Source organism: Oryzias latipes, chromosome 1, assembly GCF_002234675.1.
Source record: "Oryzias latipes chromosome 1, ASM223467v1".
Lineage (NCBI taxonomy): Eukaryota > Metazoa > Chordata > Actinopteri > Beloniformes > Adrianichthyidae > Oryzias > Oryzias latipes.
In genome coordinates, this window is record NC_019859.2 from 8,170,161 (window position 1) to 8,185,347 (window position 15,187).

A 15,187-nucleotide genomic window follows, 5' to 3' on the forward strand; every position below is an offset into this window, starting at 1 on the left:
TCTAGATAACTGCATAGCTTCCGTTTTTTTTATCACCTTGTATTTGACATTTTTGATAAATTTCTTCTACATTTGACTGCTCAGATTAATCCCAGGCCCTACATTTTTGAACCATATCTGACCCCCATACAAGTTACCAGTTTTGCAGCGTGGCCAAAAGTGCCAAAAGAAGCCTAGGTTACTGGCAGATTTACTCAACATTTCTCATCTTTTAAGATGAGATTCTGGTCTTCCTCCAAGTTTACTTGTAGAGAGAGAAGCTGCTGCATTTGCTGGGTTTAAACATTGCTTTTCAGTTGGATTTTTGTTGCAATTTCTCCCACTGAACCTGAGGACTTTGACATCTCAAATGGTTTGGTTCTGCTGTAAACGTCAAAAGACAGAGCTGCTCTGAATCAGTTGAACGATTTATTGGCACAAATGGGTGATTTTAACAGAAAATGTGTCGCTTCCTTTTACATGTAAAATGCAGAAAAGGTTTGTATGGAAGCATTTGTGTAGCATAATTAAAAATAAAAGTCAAAACCAGAAACGCTTTTTCCTTTTCAAAATGAAGCTGCATTGTTTGACTCAAAAGCGCGAAGCCCTGCGATCCGAAGCTCCAGATCGCCGAAGGTGGAAGTGCTGCAGATCTGAGAAACTCTAAACCATCATTTGAATTTGTGTTTCCAGTGGTGTCCAGACAAAATAAAGGCTGATGTCATTCCCACATATTTACATCCAAGTTGCTCATTGCTGCACATTTAGAAGGTAGTGTCCTGCAGCTCCGCGCTGACTTTGCTGTTCGAAGACAGCTACAGCCCCATGAGCAGCTCTAGCAGATCTCGCCATGCTAAACTTTTGCCATTTGCTGGTTGGACCAACACGCACTTAGCGCGAAGCTGCAGGAGACTATGTTCTAATTGTGCTTTTATTACTGTCATGATTATTATTGAGGGCCTGCTCGCTCATATTTGTTTTTAAATCTGTGCGGTCAGTGCTTTTTTCCTGCTTTTTTCCTCCGCCCCGCCTCCCTTCTGGAAATGCTAAGTCGAATTGATATATGCGACATTTTCGCAGGGTGGATGTTAAAATGAAAATGCAATCCCCTCTTTGCATTTTCTTTTTAATTATGACACAGAATAAGCAGTTTTTAGATAGGAAATGAAAAAGCATTTTGAGGTATTGATTTTTAATTTTAATTTTGAGTCATTTGATGCAGTTACATTTTGAAAATGAAAAAGCATTTCTGTTAATCCATTTTAATTGTCAAATTAGACATTTCTAAATGACTTTCGCCACACATTTACCAGAGAACTTGTTGAAAATGAAATGTCAAATTTTTTTTCTTTATCATTTTAATTAAGTGACAGAATGAGCAGCGTTGAAGAAGAAAAAGAAAAAGTGGTTTGGCGGATCGCTTTTTCTTTTTAATTTTGAGTCAAGAAATGCAGCTTCATTTCGAAAATTAAAAAGCATTTCTGGTATTAAGTTTTATTTTTAATTATGCTACAGTATCGCTTCCATAGAATTGGACCAAACTGCACTCAAATCTGAAAGGTTAAACTTTGATGTGTCGGTTTTGTTAGTTGGAATTTTATGTTTGTGTGTAATTCTCTCATATGTTGGAGGAAAACTGTTGTAAATGTCCCTCAGGTTCCCTTAACTCCCACACTCTTTTTTCTCACTACTTGTGACAATCTGAATGATGGACAGCAAAAGCTTGAAGGCAGCAAAACGAAGCAAAGACAAAGCAGCACGACTACAGACAGAACAACTCCTTGAGAACTGCAGAAATATGGAATGCCACACGGATGGAAGGAATGTTTGAAGGTCTTACCTGTAAATGTCTTTATGGATACTGTTTACTAACAGGGGCATTTTGGGGGGGAGTGTGCTGCTGTATCTACCTACACTCCTGTTTGGATGAGTTCATGCACAATGAAGGAAGGATAAAAGAAAAGGTGGAAAGAAATTCAATGAGATCAGGCGGAAAGAAAAAGGCAGCATGCAAGAATGACGTCGTATGTCGATCAGAGTTTGCGTTTTATATTGCAGCTGTGACGCCAAAAAGCTAAAAAAAAAACAATTTAACCGAAACTTTTCTTCTGCTACAAAACGGTTAAGACGGAAAGCAATGAGGATGGAAACCAGAGTTTCACAATAAAGCTCCCCTGGATCCGTCTCTGTTCTGGTTACCTGTTAGTGTGCAGGCACTCAGCACTCCCGCCCCTGATAGACTTGTGCGTGTCCTGGACCTCGCTGTCATTGCCGTGACCATGGACGAATGAAAACAAAAAAAAAAGGCGAGGAAACACAACAGAACGGGATGGAAACCCAATTTATGAATGACAACACAAAACAGGAATAATTAGTTCTGAGGTTTAAGGTTTCATCACACCAGTGATATTAGTTTGGTTAGTTTGCCTACATTAAATTAAACACACACCCATGATTTTCCTCATATATAAGTAATCATTAGCATGACAAGGCGTGAGCCTTTGAAGGGAAACTCTTACCTGTCCTCTGAGTATTCATAGTCGGAGTCTCCGGAGCGTTGGTGCTCCAGCTGCGGCTCGTGGTAGCAGGAGGGGGAGTGCTGCCGGTTCTGATGGATCTCATCCAAACTCCTGATGAAATACATTTCATTTCTTTCACAAACCAGATGAGAAAAAGGTGCACTAAAAAGGTCTCAGTACACACTTACACAACAGCTTTATGTCTGTGTTGAAATGGTTCAGAACGCGGGGGGGGGTCAGTTATATCACGATAGTGAACCAGGATGTTAGATGGTAATGAGGAATAATGGAAGTGAGGAATAAGGTTTGCCAGACAAGGTTGTGTGTTGTTAGCATAAAAAAAGAAGTAATGCTGCAGAAAAAGTCAACAAGAGGAAGAATGTCGATCAGGTTGACCAAGTGGATGGATTTTATAACATCAGAAACAAACAACAATTTTGTCATGTGTATTTTTTTGTAAAGCAGTGAGGTGTAGGCAATAAATGTTTGTCTTATTTATTTGTTCACAAAATATTACCAAGGAGAAGAAATATGTTAAAAGAGGAGAACTCCAGGTGGGAGCCCTGAGGCACACCTAAAGTAATAGAGGAAGGTTTTTAGCTGTTTTAGTGGACGCAAATGTGAACGGAGAGGATGACTACTTGTGTTGGATTTAATTTTGATGTGATGTTGCATTCATTGACCGTATTTGAGAACTGGACCGAGTGTGTGTAATGTCAGCCATAATGCCTTTCTTTCGGCTCCAGCCAATGAAGTTATGTCAGTCGCCATGTTTTCACGGTGCCGACATCGCTATGTTGGAACCAGGAATCGTTATTGAGCAGTGATTGGTCTGAGTCAACATTTCTATGAGAAACACTCGTTCCAATCAGGAGTGACGTTCCACATCCCTACCACTGAAAGTGGGCAACACAAAATCTGTCAATCAAACATTTTGAATATTGGACATAGGGGCACCACATACTTTAATTGAGGCATCTGGTTGGCCAGTTTATTACTTGAATAACATGCACTACAGAAAATATATAATGAAAAAAAAAGGGATTAGCCAGAACATGTTAGAAAAAGGCTATGAGAGCAAGAATGGTTATCCTGACAATTAGAATGACTGAGTAATAGCTGTTTATTTCTCTATAGAAGTCTATGGAATTTTGGCCCCCTGAAGCCGGCAGATACTTCCTGTTTGGAACACGAGGGGAGAGGGGTCACTCAGTCCAGTTCTCATACACAGTCAATTGTTACATCACTACAAAAGTGTTGGGAAAACATTAAACAGTTTACAAAACAACAATAAACAATCTGGTCAGATTAGTGGACGGCGTTTTCTTCCATTAATCGGCTGAATCCGGAAGCGGAGGCTCACCTCTGCATCGGTACGTGGGCGGGCCGAGACCGAGCCCTGCAGGAGTCTTCTCTGTGAGGAGACACTGAGCGGGAGCGGTGCTGGGCGGGCCGCTGCTGCTCCGGCACAGCCAACGTGCTGCTCCGCTCTCGATCCCGGGAGTGCCGCTCTGCACCTGTCCACGTGCACACATGACAGTCATCACCTGTGGCGGAGACTCTGCATCGCTCGGTCACACTAGAGAGGCTGCCCAGTTTGTGGCTGTTGAAACATCAACTCTGGATGTTTTACACCAAACGACCTGCCAGCTGTTTCTGCAATGTCTCTGCAACGGAGGTCAAAGCTACAACAGCAAAAGCTGCAGTTTGAAAAAGAAGTGAAAGTTATTGATGTTTTGTTGGTCATTTTTGATGAGGAAAAATGTTTGATTTGACCCGTTAAAATGAGGTAAACATAATTACAAGAGAACAGTTTTATAAGCGCCTTCTTCTGTGAAGCATCTGCAAATTATAATTTCATTTATGTTCGTACTAAAATTTTAACTCAGGAAGTTTAGAAAAAGAGTTGTTACAGATTACTCTTGAGAATTAAAAAAGTCATTTTACCTTGAATTTACTAGTAATGTGACACGAATGTAAAAAATATTATGTTGGTTTATGTTTTGTGTGAAAAGGTGTGATGTAACGTTTTATGTGTCATGATTTTGTTACTTGTGACAATATTAGGAAGCAAACGTGATTTACTTCTATGTTGGTTAAAGAACCGTAGAAAAAAAAGATGAAGGAGGCGCTGTGCCCACAAAGGAATATTGGTTATTCCCAACCCCAAAGTAAAGACGTCAGTCAGGTAAAATAATATTAATTTCATTCACCTCGCTTATTGCACAACGACAGATATTGCTACTCTGGAAGAGGCCCACTCTACCATCCCCGATGTCCTGGCTCTTCGACACAATGTCTTTTTTCAAATTGGAAAACATAAAAATATCATTAAAAAAAAACGCTTTTATAAACGATGGAATCCTTAAAAAATTACTTTGAAACGCTACAAGCAGTTACTTAAATTGTCACGTTAAGGAGGGGGAGGGAGGGAAAAAACTAAATTTAAAAAATGTTTTTGTTGGTTTTTTATTTTACAACTATTTTTATTATTTATCATTTACATGTGACCACTATTTCTGTTACCAGTATAAGTATGAACCTAACTTACACTCTGGTAAGAGTGTAAACATGTCAACTGTCTCCTAAATTGTTTGTTTTGTTATCATGTATCTTATTAAATGCTGGTTTCATTCCACACTGGTTGGTGTATTAGATGTAAGGTTCACCTGAGGTTTGGATGATGGAAATTAAAAAGGTTTTTACCACTTTGCTTTGTTTTATTCAATTTCACCTTCAAACATGTTTTTTTGTAGCCATCATTTTTACAAAATCTGCCACTTTGTATAATGTCTCTTTTATTTTATAAACAATTTTTGATAAATGCACTGCAAAACCTGAATCTTAAGAATGTAAAAAGACACTCCCCCCCCCCCCAAAACATTATACTATTTTCTGTCTTGCAAGAGAAATATCATCAAAAACATTTTTCAATAGCAAAATAATCTTAATTTTAACAGAACATGTCTTTTTGCTTAAAAAAGAATTCTTGATCAGACCGTTTTTCTTACCCCATTGGCAGATTTCTTTTGCTCATTTAAAGAAATTTGCCAATGGGGTAAGAACGTTTGAGTGATTTTTAAGGGGCCTGTTTTTCAGTGTGGAAAAACCAATCAAAACTATTTTTATGTCTGTTTTCGAAGCAAACCAAAGATTCCACTCACACTCGTGGGTCTAAATGGATTCTGAATAAAGTCAGTAGCTCAGATAGAATTGCCATGTTTATGTTCTTCGACAGGGGTCTGCAACACGTGGCTCCATTGTGGCTTTTTAGCTTTGAAAAAAATGGCTTTGAATAAACATTTGGTTTTGTAGTTTTAGACATTTTGCTTTAGTTAATAAAGTTTTGTTATTTATGTATTTTAACATGTCAGATAACTGAGGAAAATGATGGTAAAGGGTTTAACACTACTCTGCATCAGAATGAGCTTAAAGCATATATTCTGATCACAATCTTACTTTATTTAATACGGCGTCTTTTATTTTGAAAGAAATTTGTATCTACTGCTGTCAAAACTAAAAGTTAACATGTATATGTATACATATATGTATTATGTATATATAATAATTAAAAATAACAAATAAAATACTTATTTAGAAGTTACATTTTATAAATGTTCACAATAACAAGTGTATTTTTCCAAACAGTGAGCTCTTTTAGTGTTAAAGGTTGCAGAGCCCTGTTCTACGTCATCCAGCTAAGGTCAGACATTTTGTATCAGAATAGTGACCGACAAATAAAACTGCTTTTTGGTCGCATGTAAAGGTTTTCCATTCGGCTCCTTGAAGGTTAGACTGCCCGCAAACGGAAGCCAAAGCAGAAACAGCCGAACAGCAAAGCTGCAGTCGTCACTCTGCTGGTCAGCACGCACACAACTATCCTCTTCTGCTCATGTTCGGTGACTCCAGTGGAGGCAGCAGCAAAGTACAAGCATGCAGGAGAGAAGCAGTGAAAAACTCAAGCTCTACGGTCTAACATGCACGCTTCTGTGTTTCTACAGTCCAGCAGAGGAGAAGCTGTTCCCTTCAGCCTCAGCGGAGCTGGAGGAGGCTGTCAATTTGAAATCTGTGAAAATGGATGGAGTTTTGGAGGTTTCAGGGAAACAGAAGCTCCTCACTTGGTGTCAGATGCCGACAAGCTTCTACGGTGCAAAACAACCATGGCCCCCACCCACCTTCAGTCCCAACTAGCAAACCATCATCAAACTCTGTATCACTGATGCGATGAGACCCTGCGCACACACACAAAGGTAACACACATATAAAAACAGGTGGAGGCCTTGTGTCCATCCGTCTCCCACAGAGAGACACTGAGGAGAAGCTCAGTACAGGAGAGGTTAGCAAACAGGCTGCAGATTCAGAGGCCGCCACACGGCGAGGGCAGACGTACTCTGGAGCTTCTTGCTGGGGCTGTCTCCGTGGACGTGGCGACGAGGGAGGTACGGAGAGGGCTGGGGTAGGGGTATGGAGGACACGTCGTGCGTCTGGAGTTTGTACCAGTGGGAGGTGTCGTCTAACAAGGCCGTTTCCAGCTCAATCAGGATCTGATGGCACAGAGAAGCAAGCGGGTGCGTGAGAAAACGCCTCTATCCTGCTGCCTGTTTTAGTTACAAGTAGAAAACAAATCAGAATACAGCTTTTTAAAGTTTTTTTTTTAAATCAACATCTGGTTATCCATCTATCTTCAGAATCCCTTTTTGGTTTCCAGGACCACACACTCACATACACACATAGGGGCAGGTTAAGGTCACCAACTAACCTATGTTAACCTAGCATTGACCCGGCAGGTTTTTGGACTGTGGGAGGAAACGGGGTACCTAGAGAAAACCCACACATGCACAGAAAGAACATGTAAACACCACACAGAAAAAGCCCAGTCAAGATTTGAGCCTTCTTGCTGTCAGATGAGAGCTCTAACCACTGCACCACTGTGCAACCCTCATCTGGTTTAATCTCAGGAAATATTCAAACATTCAGCCATCATTCCAGTCTAATGTGTGGAAACACTTTGAATTTAACAAAGACATGTGCGGTGGAATGTTTTAATAATGTTCCCTTCATATCATTCGGATGTGGGCTGAACACATTTTAGGAAAACTAAAATGTGAAAGGATCTGTCAGTCATTTTTGTTTACTTGTTTGTTTGTACATATCTTTATTTACACTTCACTATCTTGTAAAAAAAAAATACAAAGAATCTGGAAAACTTCACCTGCACTGTTCAGTACCAAGGTATTTATCTCCGAGTCACACTGGTTGAAGTTTCTGTTCTGGGACGATTTTAGATCAGAGAATCGGATCGTTTAAGATGAACCAATATCGACTACGAATCGTATCAGCAAACATAAATTAAGATGTGAATCGAATCCTTGTTAAAATGACTTGTTACACCCCAAATTATTACACTATTGCCTTTATCGAATAAACAACTTTAACTACCAAAGGCAAGGAGATGGACGATAGGCAGCTCATAAAATATTAAACAATGAATTTCATATTTTCATTAAACTAGTGAAAAAATCTTTTCTAAAATAGTTATTTCAGGAAAAGAATCAGCTTTATTGGCCAAGTACAGCGCATGTACAAGGAATTTGGCTTCGGTGTCTTGTACTCTCGTGCAAACTAGAAAGATCTAAAAAAGTGTAAAGGAGAAAGACATGAGAGGATAAAAAATAAAAAGAAAGTCCTATGAGGTAGAATAAATAAACCTAACTAAATAAAAATGCAACACTAGTTCTGGTGTGACAGTTTCTGTGGTTTTGTTCAGTGTTTATTTATTCACCATCTGCAAAAATTAAATATTGTGTGCTTCAGATGTTTTCTGACTGAAATATCAAACAGAAGCTGCACTTTCTGAGTTTCTAATGTTAAAAAACGCAGATTGTCCCATGAGAATATTAGCCCAATTCATTCATTCTGTTTTCCAATTTGTTCCTCAAAGATTAATAGAATATTTTTCAGTTTTAGATCCTGCTGTGGAACCCACCTCTCCTAGGAATTCACTCTCCTCCTCTTGGATCCGGGGCTGATCCCAGACTGTAATCTCCAACATATGCTCTCTGAAGTCTCGTCGGTGAACGTGGGAATAGATGAAGGTCTGGTTCCACTTGGGTTCAGCACTTTTCTTCACTGTTTTGGTCCGTCGTTTGCTCTTATCGCTGGAGGATGTTAAGTGAGAAAAACATAGTTAAAATCAGTCATATTTTGTAGTTCTGCACTATACACATCCATTATAAGGCACACCGTTGATGAATAGTCAATTTTCAAGCTTTTGTCATATACCTGTCTTATGCGCACCAAACTCTAAGACACGATAAGCAAGACAAAAGAGTCGCAGATAAGCGCATCAGTCAGACTTTATGTGCTATCTTAGATGACCCCACCCTTACATTGACGTGTTCTCCCTACCATGACAAAGGTGGATAAAGGTGGAAAGATTTCATGTAATCCATGGACACCAGTGAAGATCACAAAACATTGAAGAAAAAAGGTTAAAAGCACCGTCTAGTGGGTCCAGATGACCCAACTCCCAATGTTAAAGTGCCTAGGATAGCACAAGGGTTACCTGCGTTTACAGTAACTCGACAACTTGTTTGTGACACGCTACATGTTAGCCACGTTAGCATGTTCAATACCTGTACCTCCCAACCTTCTTCACAACATGTAAGTAAACAGGCTGATACCATTAAGACAAACTTTACTATGACTACACTAACGCGTAACCTTGTAAGAAGTTATATGAAAACCTTTTTTTTTTTAAAACAGACGGACGACAGATCGCCCTGTACTATTCAAAATCGCACACTATAAAAGCTATAATTTAAAAATGATGAAGGATTTAATAGCGCGGAGAATACAATACTTGGTAAAGATGGATCTCACCTCCTATCAGGTAGGAAGTACATTTTGACGTATGGATTCCGAGGTCGACCGTCAGGTCGAGGGGGCAGATCTTTGGCTTGAAGAACGTTGACGATCAGCTGATGGCCGACCTTATCGTACCACAGCTTCACCTGAAACCATTTGTAAGGCAGCAGGACTCAGTGTCCAAAGAGATCTGGCCCAGAAGGTGAACTAAAACCAACATCAATGAAGTTCAGACACTCACAGAGAGCTGTCCAGGCAGCACCAGAGGAAGGTCTCGAAGTGTACCCGGGCTGGTAGGGGACATCACTGATATAGAAGGCCGGTCCATCTTCTGTGACTCAAACGAACTGGAACCTGCTGAGATGTGAGGAGCAGACTTGTTCTTCTACTGTTCCAAAAAGGACATTTTAAAGCAAGTTCAAAGGAGATCCAGTTATTTTGACACTTACTGGATTCTAGAGGAGGGTGGGGGGACCCTGGGATTCTTGGGATGTCTCTGTAGAAAGCATTCAACACATTTTGCTCAGGATTATTGCTCTTGATGGATTTTAAATTTAGACACTAATCCTTTCGGATAACAGTTGGAAAAAGTTGGATGGATAAAAAAACCGGGGTAACACATTGGGTTGCAGAGGAAAGGAGCTGGAGAAAAAAGGGATTCTTTTCTTCGATCATATAGATTTTAGGGACAACTGATGGGAGACAGGCTCCACTGAACAAATCTACTTACTGATACGCTCTATAAACTTTTCTCAAGACGTTTTTGGACATAATGTGGTTGACTGAGCTTTTAGATAAAGGAAGGAGAGATGTCAAAAGTGTCAGAATATAATCAGTTTTAATGCAAAGTGGGAGAAATGTTGTCCTGAAAGCATCAATCTTACCCAATTGGTCTGGAAACCACAATCTCCACCTGAGGCTCGGCCTTGGACTCCAGAATGATGTTGTACACTTCTTTCTTGGTGGCTCCTGGGAGGGATTTCCCGTTCCACTGCAGGACCTCGTCACCTGATAACAAGGTGGGTAAAGATGCTCAGGATGAAGTTCAGCCAAAATGTAAATGGATGACTTGATCCAGAGCTTGTACTGATCAGGGCAACAAGGATCTGCTTCCAAAACCTTTTCATGTCTGAATTTATTTTCAACTATACTAATTAATACTCTTTAATGTTTTTGCCATTCAAGGTTAAGTGGAGTCCTGGATTATATGGTACGTTGCAAATTAGCGAAGTCTGACATAAAGGGGTTAAATATTCAAACTAAACATTGGCATAGTGTTGAAGAAAATATTTTTAAATCAGATTGAAACACGTGAGAACATTGATTTTATATAAAAAGGCTACTGGGCAAAAAGCACATAACAATAGGACATGAGTAAAACAAATGTTTTTTGTGATGTCATGTAATGTGCACAGACTTTTTCACTCTACCGACTCACCAAGCGCTCTACCATCTTAAAAAATGTTGACGGAACATTAAGGAAAAACTAAATGTATTGTTTTATGTAAAAAGTAAAGTGGTAATCTATATTATCCGTTAAGTATGCATAGATTTACATTTTTTATTTTATTTTTTACAGTTATGTACCTGCACGCAGATGTCCCACTACATCTGCCAGGCTGCCTTTTTTTACTTTGGTGATGAAGGCCCCAAGTCTTCCTGAATGCGTCATCTTCCCCCCCACCACCTGTACGCAAAGTTTAAGCAGAGAAACAAATGAGGACAACACTGAGAAACATGAACTTGTTTTACTGAAGATTTAGACATGGAGTTTCATGAGGAATGAATCTTCCTCTGGAAGACCTGCTTACTTTCAGACCCAGGAGAGAGCCGGCCTCTCGTGGCATGGCTGACCTCTTGCTTAATGTGATGTGTCCAATGAGGTGGTCGCCCTCTTTGGACGGCTGCCACGAAACTGGATGCTGCAGGGACAGCAAACATTAAAAACAAGAAAAGGGCCTGTTTTTGATTGTGTTTAGCTGTACAGAAATACAGCGGCTTTGTACCGTTACACGCTCACATTTTAAGAGGAAAAACGTTATTTTAATTTTCTTTAGTTTTGTCATGCTCCTGTATGATGACAATAAAACATTCTATTCTATTATATTTTATTCTATTCTATGAAATACTGGAAAAACATTTTACAAAAAATGTTGAATAGAAGTTCAAAAGTAATGTATAATGAAAAACCTCACCATATTTAGTAAAACACTTGTTATTAAAAGTTTTCTAATAACAAGTGTTCATTCCCTTCCAAGTCCCATGAAAATCAAAGCGCCTATAGCAAATATATTATATACTATTATAGCGAATATTAGAAAAATCTGCTTTTAGAGTACAAATTAATTCATTTCTTCTCTATTGGCAAATTTTAAAAAATGCTATCAGCTAAAAATAAAACAAGAACTAAAAAAGAAAGTAAAGAAAGTTTAGGAAAATCCAGTGGCTGCAAGATGACAAACTAATGGACTTACCAAATCAAATATATAGCAACTATATACCAAGGATTAATCACTATATTACTGGGATTTTTTTAAAATATAGTCAGTGATTAGCTTAACAATGTGTAGGACAGATGTGAAAATAGAAGAAAGGAGAGCTGAAGAAAGCTTTTGTTTTAAAGTTTTAATGTGTCTAGCAGGGAATTTCTCTTAAATCATTGCAGATTTCATGTGAGAAGCTTCTGGATGTTTTCTGCAGACTTACGTGCCACGCTGTAGGATCTAGAGGATGACAGTCCCAGTCACCTGTCAGGGATAAAATAAAACAGATGACCGTTTATTCTTTGTGACATTCAGACTTTCTGCTGTGTCTTTAGATAATTTAAATAGGTCTTTGAGATCTAAAATTAGAGACCTCAAAATAAGGGACACCAAAAACACCCAATATAAAAAGAAAACAATAGGAAATTAATAAAAATAGAGAAAAACAACAACTAAAACCCCAAAACACAGATTTTTATCTTTATATTTGACCATTTTACAATATAAATGTGTATTTTTGTAGTTTAATTTTTTTTATAATGTCTGATTAGTATTTTATCGGTTGACACTACCGATGGTGCCTAATGCATAGCCACAATTACTGATATTTTATTGACAGCATAGTTAGCTCATTTTACTTTGAAGGAATACCGACCATAATAATCAACTACTACAGTTTTCAGACATGTTTTTCATGAATTCCAATCACACTACAATGTTGCTCTTAAATGAAAAACTGTCTTTTACTGTAACAAAAAACCCAAGCACATAGCTGGGATCCCTTTTAAGCAAAGAAATAAGGGTACTTTAAAAAAAGTAAAATAAATGGAAGGCATTACAAGACCATAAAATCAGAAAACTGAATGGAATCTGGTTAAAAATCTTCATTGCTAGTCAAGCAACCCCGACTGTGGATCTATCAATGGATCCCAGCAGTCGTTTCCACTGACAGATGGTTGGACTGAGAAAAAAGTCCCTGATTCATGGTCAGTATTTCATCAAATGAAGCCAACAGGACGGATATTTAACTCCTATGAGTAGCTCCAGTTTGGAGGAAAATGAACATGGACATGCAGAGAGTGGTCAACTAAATGGAAAATGGAACGATTATGAACAAAAATTGGATTATATGACAAAAGGTGTATAAGTCTGACCTTATTGCATCTTTGTCCAATATGTAGATTTAAAAAAAAAACACAAGATGTGAAAGCAAAAAGCTGAAGCAATAAAAATATTTCACTTCTGTGCTTATCTGAGAGGCATACGTATGTTTACAGACTTTTATGATTTTATTCTATTTTTACATTAGTTTAATTTTTTCCACCAATACAACTGAGCCTTAAAGTACAGTATCCCCCAAAATGGACCGATGTCAGATATCATTGCTTGGCCCGTGTCTTTTTGCTTTATGGCCAAACAGTTCCTTTTATTTTGAATGACTCCTTTTCCCTTCGCCTTTTTACAAGTGACTGCACAAACACAAACCCCAGCCATAGCAAAAATTATGAGCTCATCTCTCAAATATTACCCCCCCAAACAATTCAATGTTATCTTTAATAGAATCTCTGATAGATAGAGGTCCTGATCATTCCTGCAGCCCTTCCACCATCAATATGTTCTCTTTAGTACTGATACTTATAGTGTAGAATTAGAAACTATAGAGGCTAACACTTTTTAAAACAGTTTGACATTATCCTAAATGTTCCAGATTTTCACCATAAACTTTATTTGACCACTGACAATGTAAACATTGAAGTGAATAGAAGTAAATCTTTCTTTTGTTTTCCTATTTTCCAGTCTCAGCATATTGGGAAAATTGAGACTTTTCGGATTTTCTGATGTGAAAATTTATCTTTTGCTGTGCCGTTTTACCCCACGAGAGAGACAAATCCATGCTGATGAAAACTGTTTTAAAAAGGGATGCTGCCATTGTTGGCGCACTGCTAATGTTAGGTTAAGGGTGTGGGGGCTGTAAGATAGCTGGAGAGCGTGTAACAGATGGATGATGGGAAGTGGGGCAGGCTAACTACAAGCCAACAGTCCCGCCTACAACTCAGAGGTGAGCTTCCAATGAAACCCTGCCGCTCTGCAGAAACTATGTCCTAGAAAATGACTTTTTTTATCATTATTTTGGCTTTAACAGCTTAATCATAATTAAAAGACCACTGGGAAAACTTTTGACAATAAATCAAAAGGTAATCGGAGTTGGACTTTGAGCCTATTTAGACTGAGAAAACCTCAGAGCAAACCAGAGCTCAGTCCGATTTGAAAAGAACCGAGACCACCTCGAAAGATGGGTCTGAGAGCGGTTCCTGGTTCCGGACCAGGGTCCAATTGAATGTAAATTTGTTCCGGATTATCGGGGAAAACAAATTAAGCAAACAAAATATGTCCAGTCTGAAATCAGCTTGAGTCACTCTGGTTGAATTTTAATTTTCTAAAGATGTCCTGGATCAATATTAGGACAGAGAATCGAATTGTTCACAATAAACCAAAATCGACTATGAATCAAATCCGCAACCACAAATATGAATCAAATTGTTGTTAAAATGACTCACTATCTTTTTAGTCATTTTTGTGACCTTTACCCGGAGACTAAGGAGAGCTGGATGCAGTTGTTTTATAGTTGCTTCAAATAGACTACTTTAATGTCTGTTCAGTGGAACAGAAATTTGTCTCTCAACATGGCAATAGACACATTCACTCAATTAAAAACAGAAGGAGATCCAAAAATTGAAGTATAACAACAAAAAATATTATACAAGCCCCAAAAAGAGTTATTTGTGGTATTTGAATTTAGTAATAATTGGTTTTCCTTGCTGGTGGGGTTCATTATCTTCTGTTTAATGGCAGCAAAGAGGAGAAGTGATGATGAGGAGGAGAGACATCCTTCTTGACTTTTCTAATCACTGACTGCCAGTCCAGCTCACCGTGAAAAGATTTTTCTGGCCTGATCTGTTTCAGCTTTCCCTCTTTGGTGGTACTTTTCTGAATTTGTGTTACATTTATTTTTACATGTTGAATTCATTCAGACAAATAGAAGTCGTACCAAGAAAAGGATAATATAGAATCCACTGCATTCCATTTACACACTACCTTTTCCCATTCCATTTGGAGAGTAATCTCATTACTCTGTGATGACGCTGCCATTCAGCCTCTAAAACAGAGTTTCTCCCACATGATTAAAAAGAAAAACCCAGGAGGAATAAAGTTTTTTTAAATGCTAAAGAAAATATAAATCTGCAGTATTTAATAACAGTTTACCTGTCAAATCAGTTTCAAATGTGTTAGTCAGGCATGTTAGTGCGATAATAGGCTTGCATTCAGAAACTAAAACAG

The 15,187-nt window shown here is 38.5% G+C and overlaps 1 protein-coding gene across 5 annotated transcripts in view; it reads right to left on the reverse strand.

Annotated features, from left to right (window-relative positions):
* The window catches only part of LOC101171973 (regulating synaptic membrane exocytosis protein 1), an 80,319-nt gene that overhangs the window by 21,024 nt on the left and 44,108 nt on the right, over positions 1 to 15,187 (reverse strand). For all 5 annotated transcript variants that reach the window (XM_023955060.1, XM_023955083.1, XM_023955069.1 and 2 more), the window contains 15 exons: positions 12,072 to 12,112; positions 11,177 to 11,287; positions 10,953 to 11,052; positions 10,250 to 10,373; positions 10,096 to 10,152; positions 9,815 to 9,861; positions 9,607 to 9,722; positions 9,381 to 9,511; positions 8,485 to 8,656; positions 6,889 to 7,042; positions 6,674 to 6,730; positions 3,862 to 4,015; positions 2,499 to 2,609; positions 2,179 to 2,241; positions 1,820 to 1,897 (listed from right to left, as the gene is read on the reverse strand). In XM_023955060.1, coding sequence (XP_023810828.1) covers positions 1,820 to 1,897; positions 2,179 to 2,241; positions 2,499 to 2,609; positions 3,862 to 4,015; positions 6,674 to 6,730; positions 6,889 to 7,042; positions 8,485 to 8,656; positions 9,381 to 9,511; positions 9,607 to 9,722; positions 9,815 to 9,861; positions 10,096 to 10,152; positions 10,250 to 10,373; positions 10,953 to 11,052; positions 11,177 to 11,287; positions 12,072 to 12,112 — 1,516 coding nt within the window. The remainder of the gene's footprint in view (positions 1 to 1,819; positions 1,898 to 2,178; positions 2,242 to 2,498; positions 2,610 to 3,861; positions 4,016 to 6,673; positions 6,731 to 6,888; positions 7,043 to 8,484; positions 8,657 to 9,380; positions 9,512 to 9,606; positions 9,723 to 9,814; positions 9,862 to 10,095; positions 10,153 to 10,249; positions 10,374 to 10,952; positions 11,053 to 11,176; positions 11,288 to 12,071; positions 12,113 to 15,187) is intronic.